The 20,598-nt window shown below is 37.1% G+C and overlaps 2 protein-coding genes and 1 non-coding gene across 4 annotated transcripts; all 3 read left to right on the top strand.

The window, feature by feature from the left end:
* Positions 1-1,558: 1,558 nt before the first annotated feature.
* Positions 1,559-1,939, top strand: LOC107826588 (uncharacterized). The gene has a single exon (XM_016653578.2). The coding sequence runs from the start codon at positions 1,559-1,561 to the stop codon at positions 1,937-1,939; it is 381 nt and encodes a 126-aa protein (XP_016509064.2).
* Positions 1,940-3,608: 1,669 nt separating this feature from the next.
* LOC142165165 (small nucleolar RNA R71) lies at positions 3,609-3,711 on the top strand. The gene has a single exon (XR_012696107.1). It is a non-coding gene; the product is annotated as a small nucleolar RNA R71 (small nucleolar RNA).
* A 2,098-nt stretch (positions 3,712-5,809) lies between these two features.
* LOC107826601 (uncharacterized) lies at positions 5,810-18,792 on the top strand. Of its 2 annotated transcripts, XM_016653595.2 has the most exons (5): positions 5,810-6,029; positions 7,412-7,529; positions 7,696-7,792; positions 16,183-16,269; positions 18,449-18,792. In XM_016653595.2, the coding sequence occupies exons 1-5, from the start codon at positions 5,975-5,977 to the stop codon at positions 18,581-18,583; spliced, it is 492 nt and encodes a 163-aa protein (XP_016509081.1). In that variant the 5' UTR covers positions 5,810-5,974; the 3' UTR covers positions 18,584-18,792. The 2 variants fall into 2 exon arrangements, with proteins under 2 accessions (XP_016509081.1, XP_016509090.1); XM_016653604.2 differs by lacking the exon at positions 16,183-16,269 and having other exon boundaries at positions 5,831-6,029.
* The last annotated feature ends 1,806 nt before the right edge of the window (positions 18,793-20,598 follow it).

The raw sequence follows: 20,598 nt of genomic DNA, 5'->3' as shown, positions 1-20,598 counted from the left end.
ATAATAATAGTCATAGGCTGGCGAATTTGTATGGATTACAGAAGGTTGAATAAGGCCACCCAAAAAGATCATTTCCCACTATTTTTCATTGATAAAATGTTAGATAGATTGGTAGGAAGGTCCCACTTTTGCTTCCTGGATGGATACTCGGGGTATAACCAGATCTCTATTGCCTCCGAGGATAGAGAGAAAACATTGTTCACCTGTCCGTATGGCATCTATGCATTTCAGAGAATGTTGTTTGGTATATGCAATGCACCCGCCATATATCCAAAGGTGCATGATGTCCATCTTCCCAGATATGGTAGAGGATATAATGGTGGTTTTCATGGATGACTTCTCAGTGGTGGGGAACTCATTTGATGAGTGCATAATGAAATTGAAAAGAGTATTGAAGAGGTGTATGGAGACTAATCTGGTACTGAACTGGGAAAAGTGTCATTTTATGGTACATGAAGATATAGTCTTGGGACACCTAGTGTCAAGTAAGGGCATTGAGGTGGATCGTGCTAAGGTTGATGTAATTGAGAAGTTACCTCCAACCACTTACATAAAATACATAAGAAGTTTTCTTGGTCATGCCGTCTTCTACAAGTAGTTTATAAAGGATTTTTCAAAAATTACTAACCTTTTATGTAAATTGCTTGAAAAAGATCACCCCTTTGTGTTTTCTGATGACTGTAAGGTAGCTTTTGAGGAGTTGAAGAAGAGGTTGGCGACTGTACCAATTATAGTGGCACATAGCTGGGAGTAACGTTTTGAGCTGATGTGTGAGGCAAGTGACTATGTTGTGGGAGCAGTTCTTGGGCAGCGAAAGATAAAGTCATGCATAAAATCTACTATGCAAGTAGAACCTTGAGTAGTGCCTAACTAAATTATACAGTGACCGAGAAGGAGATGCTCCTAATGGTGTTCGCATTTGACAAATTCAGGTCATACCTGGTAGGCTCGAAGGTAATTGTTTATACTGACCATGCTGCTCTCAGGTACCTAATTGAGAAGAAGGAGTCAAAGTCATGCCTGATTCAATGGTTGCTACTATTGCAAGAATTTGACTTGGAAATATGTGACCGAAAGGGAATGGAGAACCTAGTCGTTGATCATTTGTCTAGGCTGGAAAGAGCAGAGAAGAAGGTTGAGGTAGAAGAAATTTTGGACACTTTCCCGGATGAACAACTGTTGGCCACGAGCCTTGAGGTAGTGCCATGGTATGCAGACAATGCAAACTACTTGGCGAGCGGCATTGTCCCCTATGACCTTTCCTCTATCCAATAGAAAAAGTTCTTTTGTGATTGTCGCATGTAATATTTGGATGAGCCTTATCTATTCAGTATGTATGCTGATAACATGTTACGAAGATGTATCCCCAAGACAGACCAATCTTCTGTTTTGTAGGCTTGTCACGCATCCTCATATGGTGGCCCTCAGAAGAGTAAGGACAACCTAGAAAGTGTTAGAGTCGGGCTTCTACTGGCTGACATTGTTCAAAGATGTACACCTCTAGGTGAAGGGTTGTGATGAATGACAACGGACTGGGAATATTTCTCGCCGACATGAGATGCCCATGAACCCAATTCAGGAAGTGGAAGTGTTTGACATATGGGGAATCGATTTCATGGTGCCTTTCATCATCTCATATGGCAACAAGTACATACTTGTAGCTATGGACTATATGTCAAAATGGGTGGAAGTTGTGGCACTCCCTACAAAAGATGCAAAAGGAGTCATTGGTTTTTTGAGAAAGAATATATTTACCCGATTTGGCATTCCAAGGGCAATAATCAGTGATGGAGGCACTAACTTCTGCAATCGAGCTTTCACAAAGTTGTTAGAAAAATACGGTGTTCGCTACAAGGTTGCCACCACATATCACCCACAAACAAGCAGGCAAGTGGAGGTGTCAAACAGAGAGATAAAGAGTGTTGGACAAAGGTCGTGAATGCTACAAGAACAGATTGGGCAAGAAAGTTAGATGATGCACTTTGGGCCTATCGTACCGCTTTTAAAACCCCAATTTGTCACGACCCAAAATTCACTAAGGGTCGTGATGGCGCCGGACACCTCTGTTAGGCAAGCCAACCATAAATACTTGATGGCCTCTTAACCGTTCAGTCGGGTAGCTGTAGTAACATGGATGTGAGTATTGCCCTTCCAATGCCTAACCTTTTATAGATAGATAAGGGTATCGGGTTTATGCTCGACCCCAAATCATATAATGCTTTGGCAAAAGCATAGCTGCCTATGCTACACATAATTGTGAAACTCCTAGGTCGTATAGCTTCTCCGCTATATGTCTTGTTATAACAACACTACATGTCTGAGTCAGCGTCATAGTTGCCAAGTCTTGAAAGTCGAACTTGCGATAGTCACTTATCATTTTTGCATAATCGGGCATCTCCCTTAAGACATCAATCAATAGAATGTTCACCTGAATCTACTTCAACGTCTCCATGAATTTCTTATATTGCTCATCCTTCTAATATTTGGCCAACCTCTGTAGGAAGGGTGCTGGCGGCCTCTTCTTTCCTGTGACTTGACTTAGATATTGATCAGACACTTTTTCTAATGCCTTTTCTTGCACTTTCTCAGTTTCATTTGTAACCTCTTTTTCTTTATTCAGTTCCTCTTGGTTTGGCTGCACTCTTACTTTAGTTAGCTTAGTTGACTCATTTACCTTAATTGGTACCGGAACAAGTATCTCAGTTGGTCGATTCTCGCGAGCAATTTCTTGCTCTAAATCAAGATCTCTACCATTTCTCAGACTCACCGCCATTAGCTGTGTTGGCCCTGCTCTTTCGGACTGACATGTGTGTCCGTAGGTAGTGTCCCTTAGGGACGATTATTCAAAGCCATAAATATATGCCCTAATTGAATCTCAATGGCTTTTATCATTGAGTCATGTGCTTCAACCTTCTCTTGCATTTTTCCATTAGACCCGATCAATTGTTGCAGTATTCCTTTAATTTTAGACAACCCATCATCGTGTCTCACTATCTGTTGTTGTTGAGGCTGTTGATAAGCTAGTTGCTGATTTTGTTGATTGTATCCATGTTGCCTTTGGTAAGGCACGACTTGACCCTGTGGTCACATAGCTCCAGGATTGTTGTTGTTATTGCACTGCTGTTGTGCTGGTCTATACTACTAATTCTGCTACCCCCAATTCTGACCACCTTGCCTCTGGCCTCTATAGTTGCCCACATAGTTCATATTCTCTTGATAGTTTTGAGTGTCACTTTCACCACTCTACGAGCACACATATGGTTGGTTAATGCATGATATGCATCAGCCTCCATTATTCGTGTCAACTATGTGCACCTGCTTTTGGCCTGACTCATCAATCTTTTTGGTTAGGATACTCAATTGCGTCATCACAAAAGCCATATTCTTAGTTATGGAGTTGTTTCGGTCTAGGTCTATTGAGTGAACTACCGTAGTGATTGTAAAGTCCCTTGTCATCCATCTTGAGTTTTGAACTATTTTATCAAGCAAAACCTTACACTCTCTAAATGATTTGCTAAAAAATGCTCCACTTGCTAAAGCGTCAATGTTGGCTTTCAAGCTGTCTTCCAATCCTTATATAAAACCTTTGTCCCAATATCTTATCCGGAATGTCATGGTGTGGACACTTAACCAGCATCCCTTTGAATCTCTCCCACGCTTCTTGCATTGTTTCCGTTGGTTTCTGCCTAAAGCTTAAGATCTCATCAACTTGCTTGGCAGTCTTACTAGGTGGGTAGAATTTGTTCAAGAGCTGCTTGAGTAATTCCTCCCAAGTAGTGCTGAAGTTTATGGGGAGCGAATTTAGCCATGTCTAAGCCTCTCCCGTCACTGAGAATGGAAACAACAACAACCTTATTGCTTCCGGTGTCACATTTGATTGCCTTTGCGTGACACGAATCGATAGAAAATTTTTCAGTTGCTGCTGAGGATCTTCAATGTAAGACCCCGAGAACAGTCTCTTGTTCTGCAACAAATGTAGCATGTTGTTTGTGATTTGAAATGATTCCATTTGTATCTGAGGGACTGTAATTGCAGTTGCCAGATTTTTAACGATGGATTGTGCCCAATCATACAAGGCTACTTCTGGCATAAGAGGTGCCTTGTTCGGGTCATTCACAATGTTTCTGTTATGTTGATTGTCATTGACATCCCCCATGTCTAGTTCAATTCATTATATTGAGTTCTGTTGTCGTTTGTCTTTCTTGTTTGCTCGATTTAGTGCCTTGAAAGCTTTCTTAGGTTCCTGTAATGCTTCGTACAATTTACCAATTCTAGGCATGCACCTGTAACATACAAGACTACAAACATTAGAGTTTCAATATAATGAATTTCAAGTCGCGAAAGCTATCTAAAATACGAATTCTAGCTATTCTTCTAGCTGTAATTAATAACACCGTTAATCCCTGGAAACAGCGCCAAAATTTGATCACGCCCAATTATGCCTCCTAAGAGGTCTAGCGGTCGTTGTAAATATAATTCGGTTTACAAGTTCGGAGTCGAATCCCACAGGGAATTAACCTACTAATCACAACCACTAGTTTCGCAAGAATTCAAGTAATCAACCTTCAGAAAATATTGAATAATGAGTTGATTGTTTACTAACTAAAATCAAGGTAATTAAAAAGCTGTAATTTGAATACTAACAAAGCAAATGTTGTAGACAAGATTGAAAAAGTCTACGATTACGATTTCCCCTCTCGTCGAAAACCTCCCCGCCACGTCTCATATATATTCGCCTAAATATTCTCTACCGATCGTGAGGACTTTAGGTGCTGTAATTCTCTTACGAGCAAATACAATAATTTACTAGACACATTCTTCCGAACTACACTAGTTGGCACTAGTTCAACGCTCACTAAGATCGCAACAAGGTTTTGTTATTCCTAACCCCACCTTTAAACCTTCCGTATTGATTCCTCATATACATTAGAAGTGATATTGGTCAACAACTATCCTTTTCTAAGCAATACACACTAAATAAGCATAGTCAATTGAGGGCCCTTCAATCAACCACAATAATCATATAGTTATACAAGTAGAGAAAAGTAAATAGCAAATTCATATTAAACGTAGTGAAAAAGTCATCCTTCAAGAGGTTCTATCAAAACCTAGATGGGAATTTAGCTACTCATAATTGTTTGCACAAAAACAAGATTAGAGTTCATAACAATGGAAAATTAGGAAGAAAGAGGGGGGAAAACGTGAAGTTGAATCCTTCTCCTTGCTTCAAGCGTGTTCTTGCCTCTCCAAAGTCTTCTCTCCCTTCAAAAAGTGGCTAACTTTCATATTTATATGGTTTAGGGTTGAGTTGGGCCGAATTGGCTTCTCCTAATTCGGATTGGAAAAGCTGATTTTTCTGCTCCGGTCCTGGTCTGGCGAAGTGACCCTCACTTCGATGTCCGAGACTTTCTTGATTTCTTTTGCTTCGGTCCCGATCTGGCGAAGTGAACCTCGCTTCGTTGTCCATGACTTTTCTCTTCAGTTCTTTTTTCACCAATTTTTCTCCCATTAGATCCTTTTCCGCGCAAGTTTATCCATATACATAAGAAACGAGCATATTTTCACTTCAAAAGCAATGTGAACTCCCACAACTCGGGCACTAAATAACACACAAACACACTCAAAACATGCACTTTTCATCCTTTGTCAATCAGTTTTTTCAATTTAAAACATTGTCTCCTTAAGCTCATATTTTTTTCCAAGTCAAACTTCAAGTTTTTTGTTTTTGTATCTTAAGTTGTTTTTTTTCATTCAAACTTCAAGATACAAATATCTTGGACTATAATCGCCCCAAAATTTTATTTCATTGGTAGTGACGCAAATGTCCATGGGTCGTCCGTGGTTAACCATGTTAGCCAGCATTGTTCTCATCGAAGGGAAAACAATAATATCACCTCACTCTCTACTTTTCCTTTTTACTTCTCGGCCGTCGCTTCTTCACTTCTTTGTTCGGTAACTCTCATATACTCACTGGATGACGACTCTTTCGAATTCGCTGCTTATATCCAAAAGCCCCCATTTATCATCTGGTAATTATTTTCCACTCCCTTCTTTTTGAAACCTATCTATTTGTTTTCATTACTTTTAATTTGGTCCCCATTATAGCACCTATTGAGCTTCTTTTATCCATCAATCGGCCTCCGTATGTACTACATGTAAGATAATTAGGAATATCTTCTTTTTTTTTATACATTTATGTTCTTCTTCCGTACGTATCAATTAGCGCTTAAAGAAATGTTGCAGCACATTGTGGAGTTTTGATAAAGGGCAATAATATCTATCTGATTCTTCTTCTTCTTCTTCTTCCACATGTTGGGAAAGTTTAAAAGCATAAAGTTATGAGTAGCTACGTTTTTCATTGTTCATGGATTGTTTTTGGATTTTCATGGAACATGCACTGAAATTGGTAAGGTAAAATTCGTTAAATGGACATGAACTAATTAATTTATGAAAAGGAGAACCGAGGCGGCTCCCTGAGCTGAGTTTCTACCGGAAACAACCTCTCTCCCTTTTAAAGGCAGGGGTAATGTCTGCGTACGCTCTGCCCTCCCAAGACCCACTTGTGGGACTACATTGGGTTTGTTATTGTTGTTGTTGTTGTTGGAGAACAGTGGCGGAGCTATGATTTGAAGCTTATGGTTTTGGGATTCTAATTCTTTTAAGTTACTAAATTAATAATTTATACATATTCAATCAAATTTTTAGGAAAAGTACATGATTTGAACCAAAGCTACTGGGTTCAACCGAACCCGCAGGCAACATGTTGGCTCCTCCCCTGAAGGGGAATCCAACCTCTAGCATCTTTCTCATGTTCTCTGTATTCAAATTGAGTTATAACATAGTGTTGTTTTGATATAAGTACTCCTTTCAATTACAGTTAGAAGTTTCTAAAGCAATTTTCAATTTTTAACCTTCCATGACACTAGTGGATCCTCCTATTAATAAAGCCTTAGCTGACTTTTTCTACATTTTTTTGTTTTTTCTTATCGTAGTTAATATTCTTTACCAAGCAATATCATTGGTTGAATGGGATTCTGATTTGAATGAGCATGCATGATAAATGATGTTTTACACTAAACGCAACATAGCAGCTGCTAGCCAATTAAGTATAGAAGAGCTCATCATAAACGATTGGAATAAGGGATCATGGCATTTGAAGTTCATTTTATGCATTTTCAACTGTTTCAGCATAGAAGTAGAACCGTGAAGGAAAGTTTTTTGTTTCAAATGTACTGTCTGCTTATTTATCAATCGTTTTCATGAGCAGTGTGAAGGTAACAGTTTTTCTCTCAAATATGATTGGTTAATGAATGCACGAGAAGATCATATATAGCTTTAATAGTTTCCTCTCTACTTCCCTAACCTCACCTGGTTATGATATACAAACCTATTAACTTTATTGATGTGTTAGGTTCTCCTTTGAAATCAATTGACGAAAGTGGCTGTTCCACCAAGCTGTTCTTCAGCGCCAGGCGTGGAGCAAAACCATCTTCATCTGGAAGATCATTGTCTATTCAAGCGAGATATAGGTATTTATTCGTCACGTGCTCTAGTTTTATGCAAGATATGAACTGAAATTATTGGTGCTTCTCTTTTGGTGTTAAATCGGATTTTTGTCAATTTGTTTATGGGAGTTTTACTTACCGCTGATTGGAGAAAATATTTCATTGTATAATTATTCTTGTTAAATGGCAGTGATGGTGGAAGGCCAAGCAATGGTGGCTTCTTTATTGGTGGCTTTGTTTTGGGAGGATTAATTGTTGGCACACTTGGTTGTGTCTATGCACCTCAGGTAATCATGCTCAGCTAAAATTAGCTAATTCTTTTTGTAGATTGTTGTTGGCCGTGTAACGGTGTCACAACCCAACATGGAAGCCGTGACTGTTGCTATGTGAGGCTAAGCCCACCTAGCAAGCCTACCCTTTGCCTTGTCGGAAATTCAATAGAGTGTCCTCTGTACCAGACCATCCAGATTAGCAAACCTTACATCAGCCCATCATTCCAATCACACACAACATAGTTCCACTTATTTGCTGAAGTAAAGTAATTTCATTGAAGTTAGAGAATCTCCCGTTTATGAGTAGTATACCAAAGAGTAGAGAACACTACGCAAAACATGGTTCTCTACAAATTGAACCCCATCTTCTATACAAACAGGTGCCTTATTGGTGCAACAAGAAAAAAAAATCACAGCAAAGCATTATACCTTGAGTGTACAAATTAAAAATCAGTTTCTACTCCATCAAGCTCTCGTAGTCTGTCCTTCCAGAGGATCCACATCAGTGCAAGTGGAGGGACATCCCATGCCTTGCATCTTCTCTTCTGTCTCTCATAGGCCCAACTGTGTAACATGTCCTTCACTGTTTGGCATCTTCCCCTGTTCACTGAACCACTTTAGTACTTATCACCGCAACCATGTTTCCACCTTGCAGTGTAACAGAGATGGTCCATATCTTCGTCTGAGCATTTACTCATGAAATACCAACTGATGTATGTAACCCATGCTTTCTTAGGTTCTCGACTGTCAGGATTGCTCCCCTCACAGTAAACACACCTTTCTTGGTGCTCTAAGTATCCACACTGATATATGCGAGAAGACTGATTCCTGTCTTAGCAGCGACTTATGGTAGTATGACTTGACAGGGAACATCCAATCTCTCATTGCCCTCCATCAATCCATCTCCATGAGTCCTGGCGAGTTTTTTTAAAAGCCATCGCTTAAAGTGATGAAACAATGCGAAGTGAATTGCTTCACGGGTGAAGGCATGCGCTCCAGAGAAGTGTGCGCTTCAAAACAATGGCACAAAATGATCTACAGAAAAAGTGACAGTTCTTTGAGGGCGTTTTTGGTATGCCAGTAGTAACTTTTCAGGAAAATGATCTGAGGAAGTCATTTTATGGTGTGCGGTTACTGGAAAGTGGTGTCCAAGGAAAATATTGTCCATCAACCGGGTAAAAATGACTTCCCTCACTAATCGATGGAGGTCATTTTCCTTACAACTATCTTGAATTTTAACTTTAAATTATTTGCTCAAACTAACACGTTGACATTGTAATAAATCTTTATTATTCAAAATTTTCATCAAAACATTCTTCGATTTGCTAATATTATTATTAATCGTTAATATGTATCTTTTCAAAATTATTATTCTCCATGTAAAACATTATTCATGAAAGCATTTTCCATGAAAAGTGAATTCATCGTACCAAACATACTTAAATCTCAACTTTGACGAGTTGAATTAATATTGGCATTACTATATGATGAAGATAATACAAAATAAATAAAAGAGTATCATTTCTAACAACTTAAACGGTCACATATTTCAACATGATATCAGAGCAAGCAGATGAGTCTCAACATCACCAGGGGCGAAGGTACAGTAGTGGGTGCGGGTTTGGGCGAACCCAGTGACTTTTTCCGAAACCCTGTATTTGTATTGAAAAATTTACCACAGCTATATAAATATATCATGCTGAACCCAGTAACAAAAGAGGTCTGGGTTCAATGGTAAGGGCTGTGGGTTCGCTGAAAAAAGACCTGGGTTCGATTCCCGTTTAAAGCAGTATTTTATTTCGTTTTTTGAATACATTTTTTCACAAATCAAACTGAACGATGACGTTTTCTTCTGACTTTCCTCTCAACAGACACTAAAATAACATTATTTAATAAATAAAACATAACAACTTGTTTTCTTTATAATAAACAAAGAACAGAAGCTTCCCAACTTTAAACGACAAACTTTTTCTTCCAATTCCCAAATAAAAAAAAACTAGGGTTCTGCTGCTTCTGTTGATTGACAATCACTGGTACCACAATCTGCCTCTGCCTCCAACTCTCCACTGTGTATCAGTGTATGCTCTTTCTCCCTTAGAAGTTAGACCCTTCTTAGTTCTTCCTTCTTCAATTCTTATTTTCTGATTTTTTGCTTCATGTTTTTATCTTATATTTTATATTTGATAATTTATGCAAATTTGATTTTTAATCTTGATTTTTACCGAGAATCCAATTTACTTTAATTAGCTGCTCTTATGCTGTTATTAGGGGTGTTCATGGTTCGGTTTGGATTGGTTTTTCCCTAAAAAGAAACCAAACCAAGTAAGTCGTTTTTTTAAATATTAGAACCATACAAACCAATTAAGTCAGTTTTTTCTCGATTCGGTTTATGTCGGTTTCTTTGGTTATTTGTTGATTTTTTCTTAAATATAAGACATACACTACCAAACACACATTTTCAACGTAAGACTATCAAATCAGTTATCCTTTGAGAAATCTATTATTTACCAAGATATATTGATGATAATTGAATCAAATAGTGATGAATAATTTAAGGACTCAATTAAAAATATATTATTTTTAACATGAAATAGATTCTTAACACTTAACAAAAGAAAACTACCCATTAAACTAGAATGTAAAGATAAAGAACTGTACTAAAAGTGCAAACGATTAATATTTAGTATAAAATTTTTAAAACTTTGTATAAAACTATACATATATATAGGTGTAATAATAAATTTAAAAATAGCTACTCCTATATTCGGTTTGGTTCGTTTTTTTTTTAATTAAAACCAAAACCAAACCAAATTTGATCGGTTTTTAAATTTCAAAACCAAAACCAAACCAAACCAAAAAGTATCGGTTTTTTTGGTCAGTTTGGTTTGGTTTTCGGTTTGGTTCGGGTTTTCGGATTTTTATAAACACCCCTAGCTGTTATGCATAGAGGAAAATAGGATTATTTACTTGAAAATAGGGCTGTGGGTTCGCTGGAAGGAATTTTATTTTAGGACTAAAGTTATGAATAATTTTATAAGGCCAACATTTCAGAATCTAACAGGATTATTTACTTTGTCTAATACTTGATGAGATTTTCTATCAAAGGATTCCATAAGTAACTGAATTAATTGATTGACTCTAAGTTCAAGTTAGAATTGGTAATTCAACATCAACAACTTAATGGGCCATATAAATTGATTGACTGTAATCTTTGATTCTAGGGTTGTCCCACAATTTGACCTTTATTCTCTTTGTCAATTTATTGGAACTAGCTAGCCAGACTAAGTTTTTAAATTTTTGGGAATAAATCATATTATAGTTTACAAATTGAACTATGTCAAAGGAGATGAAGAATAGTTTGTTATAGCATTTTGAAACATACAACTTCAAGTGAATTTGTGTTTTGTGATTTTTAGGTTTTTCTAGCAAAAGTCGATATGATCCGAATTTTTACAAAGCTCAAGCTTCTGCAGCTTCTTCTAGCTCTCCTTTGACAAGTTCCCCATGTCCAGTTATTAATAACAATATTAATCCTTCCCAAGCATCGGATAAAGTGTGGGATTATGAGCCCGATCCTGCTAAAAGAAAACCAATTTCAGAATATCCTCCTAATTTACCTGACCGTGTAAGGAGAAATTATATACAAAATGGAGCTTGTCAACCTCTTGATTTTGTCTTTCCAAAAAGAGATTTTGGAGGAATAATGCGTCACTTTAATCCTGAATGGTTTAAAACTTCATGTTCTCAATGGTTAGAATATAACATTAAACAAGATGCAACATTTTGTTTATGTTGTTACTTGTTTAAAAATGAGATTGGAGGATATGGAAAAAAAGTAGGTGATGCTTTCACAACGGATGGTTTTAGAGGTTGAAATAAATCACATGTGGGTGACGTGAGTAGTGTTCATAATTGATGTTTCAAGATGATGCTAGTTTTGACGAACCAAGCACAATCTATTCTAACTTCTTTGGACAAGCAATCTGAGAAAATTAAAAGTGAACATCGAGTTTGTTTGAATGCTTCAATTGAAGTGATAAGGTATCTTTTGAAAAGAAGGAATTCCTTTTTGGGGCCATGATGAGAGTGTAACTTCTACTAGAAGAGGCCATTTTTTAGATCTCTTAAAATGGTATGCAGATAGGAAGGAAGATGTGAAAAATGTGGTATTAGAAAAAGCTCCAAAAAATAATACCATGACTTCTCCTGATATTCAGAAAGATATTGTGAATTCTTGTGCAAAAGAAACGGTGAAAGCAATTATTGAAGACTTGAATGGGGATTTTTTTGGGATATTAGTTGATGAGTCTAAGGATGTCTCTCATAAGGAACAAATGGCTCTTGTTCTGCGCTATGTCAATAAAGAGGGTGAACTTATTGAGCGATTCCTTGGTCTTGTTCATGTTAAAGGTACAACTGCACATGCATTACAAAAAGAAATATATTCTTTGCTTTTACAACATTCATTGAGTTCATCTCTAATACGGGGACAAGGGTACGATGAAGCTAGTAACATACAAGGAAACATCAATGGTCTTAAAACTTTGATTCTGAAAGATAATCCTTCGGCACATTGCATACATTGCTTTGCTCATCAGTTGCAATTGACTCTTGTAGCTGTTGCAAAGAAACACCATGATGTAAATAATTTTTTTGACATTCTTGCTAATGTTTTGAATGTTGTTTGAGGTTCTTATAAGCATAGGGAGATGCTTAGAGATGATCAAGCAGAAAAATTAGATGAGTTATTAGTGCTTGGTGAAGTTCATACAAGAAGTGGATTAAATCAAGAACTTGGGCTTCAAAGACCAGGTGATACCCGTTGGGGATCTCACTTTAAGGCATTGCGTAACTTTATTTCTTTATTCTCATCGATTGTTCATATACTTGGAGTTCTTGCAAATGAGGGTTCAAATTATCAGGAGAAAGCATTAGCCAAAAGTCTAGTGGAAGATATAAGATCTTATGAGTTCGTTTGTATATTACATTTGATGTAAAAACTATTGGCAATTACATATGATTTGAATATGGCCCTACAAAAAAAAGATCAAGATATTGTTAGTGCAATGAAACTTGTTGATTTCACAAAGAGGCAATTGCAAACAATGAGAGAATCTAAATGGAATTCTTTGATAGAAGATGTCTCTTCGTTATGTGATAAGAATGGTATTGTAATCCCAAAAATGGATGAGAAGTATGCACTTGGAAAGTCGAAGCGTAAAAGCTCAATTGTTACATATTTCCATCATTTGTACGTAGAGGTTTTTTGTGTTGTTATCGATTTGCAACTTTCAGAGCTTAACAGTCGTTTTAGTGAAGTCGTTTTAGTGAAGTGAATACTGCTCTGCTTCTTGGTATGGTTAGTTTGAGTCCCGATGATTCTTTTGCAAATTATGATAAAAACAAGATTATGAAACTTGCTACATATTATCCAAATGAGTTCACTGCTTCTAAGCTTGAAGATCTTAGCTACCATATAATAACTGCTGCGGCGTGCAGCCCAATCCATATTTATAGTCGACTGCGCTCACTGGGGGTGTGCAGACTCCGGAGGGGCTCCTACAGCCCAAGCGCTATATCGCTGCGGCGTGCAGCCCGATCCAACATATCGTTGCGGCGTGCAACTCGATCCATATATATATATTGCTGCGGCATGCAGCCCGATCCATAAATATATAATCCTCACAACTAGGACCTCAGTCTCTCTCAGTCATTAACCTCACAATCAGGCCTTCGGCCTCTCTCAGCCATCAACCTCACAAGTCACTCGGACTATCAATAAAACAGGGCGTTCAGCTCAAATATCATTTATAGTGTAAAATTGAGTAAATAAGGCTGAGTTAGAAAATTACTAAAATACAACATGATTGAGTACAATTATTAAGTCAAAACAGTGAGGAAAAGTAGTAAAAGTCCCATAAGGGTCCAAAACAGTTGGCACGAGGCCCAAATATGGCATTCCGCCCAAAATATAGCAATATTTTTCAGAATACAATGATATCAAACAGTTTTAAATCAAATACGCGACTTAACAGTCGCACGGGACGGACCAAGTCACAATCCCCAACGGTGCATGACTCCACGCTCGTCATCTAGCGTGTGCGTCACCTTAAAGTAGCACAACGATGTGAAATCTGGGGTTTCATACCCTCAGGACAGCATTTACAATCATTACTTATCTTGATCCGGTCCAAACTCTAGCCCGCGATGCCTTCGCTTCTCGGCTCGGCCTCCAAATGCTCCAAATTTAGCCAAAAGCAGATTCATACCATCAAAATAAGCTAAGGGAACGAAGCCCATTCGAAAATATCCAATTTATACCAAAAATTCCGAAATTGGCCAAACCCGACCCCGGGCCCATGTCTCGGAATCCGATAAAAGTCACATCAATAAAATCCTTATCCTCTCACGAGTCTATACATACCAAAATCATCAAAATCCAACATCAATTGCTCATTCAAATCCCCAAAAGAATTCTCAAACTTTTCTTCCATTTTTCCCCAATTTTCACTCTAATTTCTCAAATTAAATGATGAAATTCAAGACTAAATCATGGAATTAAACCAAATATGAGTGAAGAATACTTACCCCAATAGCTCCACTAAAAATCTCCTCAAAGTTCACCTTCTCCCGAGCTCTTTAATGAAATTTTGAAGTTATGGACCAAACCCTCAATTTTAAAAATATATATTCTTCATCGCGAACGCGACATCACCCTCTCGTTCGGGAAGCTCAAAGCTTCACTGGCCAAATTCTCTCCTTCGCGAACGCGAGGGCCACACGGGAACGCGTTGACCTCACCGCTCGACCCTACGCGAACGTGGAACACCAATCGCGAACGCGTAGCCTTAACTCACACACCTTCGCGAACGTGAAGAACAACTTGACTGCCCCTTTCATTAACCCTTCGCGAACGCGAGAACCTCTCGCGAACGCGAAGAAGGATTTCTCTGCAACAAAATACTAGAAAATCTGCCTAGTCCAAAGTCCAAAAATTGATCCATTTACCACCCGAAACGCACCCGAAGCCCTCGGGACCTCAACCAAACATGCCAACATATGTCATAACATCATTCAAACTTGTTCCAACCTTCGGTACGCTCAAAACAACATTAAAACACCAAATTTGCATCGGATTCAAGCCTAAGAATTCCAAAAACTTTCAAATTCCGCTTTCGATCAAAAAGTCTATCAAACCTTGTCCGAATGACCTGAAATTTTGCACACACGTCACAAATGACACAACGGACCTATTTCAACTTCCGGAATTCCATTCCGACCCCTATATCAAAATCTTACCTATCAACCGGAAAACGCCAAAATCCCAATTTCGCCAATTCAAGCCTAAACCTTCCACGAACCTCCAAAATACATTCCAATCACGCTCCTAAGTCCCAAATCACCTAACGGAGCTAACCAAATCATCAAAATTTAAATCCGAGATCATATACTAACAAGTCAAAACTTGATCAAACCTTTCAAATTTAAGCTTCAAACTGAGAATTGTTCTTCCTAATTCATTCCGATTACCCTGAAAACCAAAATCGACGATTACATAAGTCATAATACATCACACGGTGCTAGTCATGCCCGAGAACTGGCGAGCGAAGTGCAAAAGCTCAAAATGACCGGTCGGGTCGTTACATTGTCACTTTTTGGCACTTCTCTCTTTTAAATGCACTGGTCCTGGCTGGTCTGTCATATCTTGTGTTTGTAAAGCATTTCCATTATGGAATTTGATTATCTAAAAGTCCTGCACGTTCCTCCTAAGCCTCAGGTCCCATGGATCTCCTCCTTGCATACCTCGGCTCTCCAATAGTCATCTCTCACTGGCTCGATATCCTGTAAATGTAAAGGAATGTAATCCTCAATTGGTCCCTTCGGCTCCACCCGTGACTTTAGAAGCTAATTCCATTCCCAGCCCTGAATAATGTTGCATCTGAAGCCCAACCAAGATTCCCTAATTAAAGCTTGGGTCTTCTTCCCAACGGTTAGAAAGTGAAAGAAATAGGGTTTCAGATAGTGGAGACCTCTTCCCGAAAGTTCTTATCTCACCTCCTTACTCCCACCTGAGTTTCTAAGATTTTTCTTTCCTTTGTATTGAAGAGAATACCTTGGCTCTCTTGGCAGCCCCCTTCCTTAGTTCTCCCAAGTTAAGAATGAGAAAGCACCAGAATGGTGTTTGCGACTTTGTTGGTTTTTTTATCTATCTTCTTATTGTTTACTTTACTTATTGGATTAAATGACCAAACTACCCTTTTAATTTTGGGGTATTATAATCGTCACTGCCTTAGTTTTCTATGCTCTAAGCATTACAAATACATCCAGTCTATCACTAGTTGATTGTCTTTTTCAGTTATTCTCTTTTGTAAATGCGCCAATTATCTCTAATTTTGTTTTTACAGATCAGTAAAGCAATATCTGGAACAGATAAGGAGGACATCATGAAAAAATTGCCCAAGTTTATATATGATGAAGAAAAGGAATTGGAGGTAGGCTGATTTTCTACATATCTTGCATTAGGAAGCAGGAAACGTATATCATGAATAATTTAAAGAATGGATAAAGTTTTAAAGCTGAATGTGCATATTCCTGATAGAGCTCCTATTTGTCTTCCTCTTTGGTGGTTCTGCTTGTGTATATATAGTGCATCCACCTAGGCTCTGTTTGGATTCAAATGATCTGAAATTCATAGATTTACACATATCACTTCTATTTTCCAAGCATAACTTAATGAGCTGACTCTTCCTGTTAAAATGTAAGCATTTTGTTGATTAGGTGGCTTTTGTAGAGAATCATATTTTGGTGCAAGTTCTTTACTTTTTCGGTGTACTGGTTGTTGGGCAACATCAATAATTATTTACCTTATCCAAAGAAATCTAAGCTTTGTAACCATTTTCAGTAGCTCTTCCAAATTCTATTTTAGCGTCATTTAAAATCCTCGTGGGTTGTAGTTGTAAAGCTAAATACTATATGAATCTGAAACATTTCTTATGGTCAAATTTACCTATGTTTAAGATGCAATATAAATAAATAAGTTTATCGCCACATAATTCAACATCCTAAACAGGAGTCTTGCCTTCGAGTTTTATCAACAAAATATTTTCAGGTGCTTAGCCCTAAAAGGAATAATAACCGCGCATGAAATGGTGTATAGAACACCTAATATAAATAAATTAAAGAGTCTCATCTCTAATAAAGTTAAAGAGTGTACATGAGACGGTGACACGATTCAACCTCTAAATAGTAAATTTATTTGTTTAAGTTTTAGGGAAAATGCTTTTGGTCCTATAGTTATTGTCAAAACCTTTTTAAGTTGTGAACTTGATATTTTAATGTCCGTTGGTCTGTCCACTAACATATCCTCGCCATTTATAGTTCGTGAACTTGGATAAACTTCTTAAGTTTTGAACTTGATATTTTAATGTTCATTGGTCTGTCCACTAACATATCCTTGTCATCTAATAGTTCGTGAACTTGGATATGGAATAAAAGTATTAAATGATCCCCTCTTTAAAAAGACGATTACTCACGTGGTCCATTGAAATTACAGGAATATGTTGGGGAGGACAATATGAATAAATGGGCTTTGTTAGATATCACATAGGACAAAAATTGGAATTGGTTGATAACTGAGGGACCGAGAGTGCAATCATTTCTAGTTAAAATTTTGGGAGAATTTGAAATCAAATAACCCAAATAGAAGCAGATTATGTGACCAGGGTATTGTACTTGGACAAGTCGGTAATAGATAGTATGTAGTTATGAACTACCAATCAGAAAAAAATGTAAATATGTGCCAATTATATTTGCGATGCGAAGGGGAAATGGCAGAAAAGGAAAAGTTTTATTTTGTATCTTATACAACTAACACTAGTGGTATGAGATAACTTTTTTGTCTCATAGTTTTGTGGACGTAGAAGTGTAAGATTGGGGTCCACAAATTTGTGAGACAAAAAGGAGCCTCATACAACTAGTGTCAGTTATATGACAAAATAAAACTTCTCCCAAAAAAGATATCCTGAGCCCTGAGGGACGTGAACACGCGCACACAAGCATGGATAACTAGGATTTGAGGCTACCAATGTGGGGTGTTCTACAGTTTTAGAACTAAACTTTCTTAGTTCTACTTCATTCTGATACTGGACAAAACCCTCATAACAAGTTTCTAAATAACTAGCATGGCTGCTATCCTTTGTCTCTCAGTGAACCCATTTAGGTGTTCTCTAAACAAGTTAACAAGCAGCATCCAAAAGTTTCTTCACTTTATTTTGGTTCGGGGTTTCTCTTACTTTCTTTTATTTTTAATGACATAAGAAGCCAATGACTTGCTCCACCAAAACTATGTCACCAACAACAACCACAATAACGACCCAGTGTATTCCCACAAGTGGGGTCTGGGGAGGGTAAGATGTACGCAGCCTTACCCCTACCCTGGACGGGTGGACGGACAGAGAGGTTGTTTCCAATAGACCCTTAGCTAAAGAAAAGATGAACCAAAACTGTCACCATTATCTGAATTTGTTATTCTGCATAGTCTCCTCCTTTCTGGAATCAATAATTTGTTGCTATTTCATGGGCTGGAACTGTGGAATTCTAAATACCCCGCAAGCTGATGACAATATTCTTTTTTCTTTTCCTAGTTGTGAAATGTGTATGTTCTCCCTGCAGAAACAACGCAAGATACTTGCAAAGAAGATTGAACAGATTAATTCTTCTATTGATGGCATTTCTGCTCAGTTGAGGTCAGAAGACACTGAAGATGGAGCTACTGGGAACCCAGATGATGTTGAAGCCGTAGTTTAAGAATCCTGACTTGGACAAGTGAAGTTATCGACTCTTCAGTTGAGATGATAGAGCATATTCGGAGTATTCTTGATTGCATTTTTAGTGTAGTTGATCTTCGCTATGAGATGATACCTAAAAATGAGGAATAAAATTACAATCTCTGTTTTTTATATGAATGTGGTGCAAGCTTCAAATGCTAATTTACATGCTTATAATCCTTTCTATCACACTGCCCATACCTCTCTTCTGCCTCTATATACATTTGGTTGACTGTACATTGATATATATCTTCTGGAGTTACCTTCTGGTGCGGGCTTTTGTAACTACCTTTGTGATTGGTAGCATAGAAATTCATTGAAGTCAAATTTCTCTATTTTTCTTTTTCCAACTCTCTTACGTTCCGAAATCTTCGAGGGTATTACGACGTTGCTCAATTGTTCTTAAGGCTGCGACAAGAATTTGTTGTATGCATTGCTGCCTTTCTCAACTACGTTCATCAGGGATCATGTTCTTTTTGGGGCATTTGCATCTATACCCGTTTTGTGGGTCACACTTTCAATTTGTACCCGCTTTGTAAAAGAAATTACAAGCGTACCCACTTTTTCGCGTAACTTCAGCATACGGACCTGAAGTAGCAAAGACAATCACGCAAACTTCAGCATTCTAGTAGACGGGCCTGAAGTAGCAAAAATTGCTAAACCTAGTGTGCTGAAGTTTTTGTTTGTAATTGTTGAAGTTTTATTCTCTATTTGCTGAAGTTTTTATTTGTAATTGCTGAAATTATTTAGTTCATTTGTAAAAATTTCAGCACTAAATAAGCTGAAGTTTTTTTGTCCTGGATTCATTAGTTTTATCATTAAGCTTTTTCGAAAACTTCAGCAGAAGATGCTGAAGTTATTTAGTTCATTTGTAAAAACTTCAGCACTAAATAACCTGAAGTTTTTGGTCCTGGATTCATTAGTTTTGTCATAAAGCTTTTTCGCAAACTTCAGTAGAAGATGCTGAAGTTATTTAGTTCATTTGTAAAAACTTTAGCACTAAATAAGCTGAAATTTTTTTGTCTTGGATTCATTAGTTTTGTCATAAAGTTTTTTCGTAAACTTCAGTAGAAGATGCTGAAGTTATTTAGTTCATTTGTAAAAACTTCAGCACTATATAAGCTGAAGTTTTTGAAAAAGCTTTCTAACATAATATATAAATAATCACCTTATTCTTTCATAGTATATTACTACTGTAAAATAATCAGATTGCCAACAGTATCTAAATCATAAATTTTGGAAACAATAAACGTGAAAAGAACAGAATTATCATGAAAAGAATCACTAAGTGTGATCTTAAACTTCCCGTACGTGAAAAATTCACAAATTATTGTCTACTAACTTACGTAATTATTTATAATTTATTTTTAAATAATCTGATAAACATACTTATGGCAATCATCCCATGAACTAAAGTTTCATAGCAGCACCAACAACAGTAGAAGAAAGAAGAAGAAGAAAACAAAGGAGGAGAAGGAGGAGGAGAAAGAGGGTTGAAGTTGTTTAAAAAGTGGGTACAAGTTAAAACTTTTTAAAAAATAGGTATATGTTAAATGGGGCGACCAAATAGGGCGTCCCGTGCAATTTTCACGTTCTTTTTTATTCATTCTAAAGTTCATTGCTAGTATATTATTATTGTACGAGACTACTTTTCGAAAAAAATTCACTTTTTTTTTCAAAATCAGTGTTTGGCCATAAAATTTTCAATTTTCACTTGAAGATGAAATTTGAAAATTTTCAAAAATATGAAAAACTCGAAAAAGTATGATTTTCAAAAATTTCACTCAGATTACTCACAAAAACTCAAAAACAACCCAAAATTATATTCATGTCCAGACACAACTCTAACTTTCAAATACTATTTTCATTTGAATTTTATTTTACATTTCTTTTTTTGAAATTTTACAATTCTTATGTCACTTAGGGCCTGTTTGTCCATAAGAATTTTTTACTTTTTTCGAAATCTCTGTTTGGCCATGTAATTTTTTCAAATTT

Source organism: Nicotiana tabacum, chromosome 1, assembly GCF_000715075.1.
Source record: "Nicotiana tabacum cultivar K326 chromosome 1, ASM71507v2, whole genome shotgun sequence".
Taxonomy (NCBI): domain Eukaryota; kingdom Viridiplantae; phylum Streptophyta; class Magnoliopsida; order Solanales; family Solanaceae; genus Nicotiana; species Nicotiana tabacum.
This window is presented reverse-complemented; position numbering and strand designations above follow the sequence as displayed.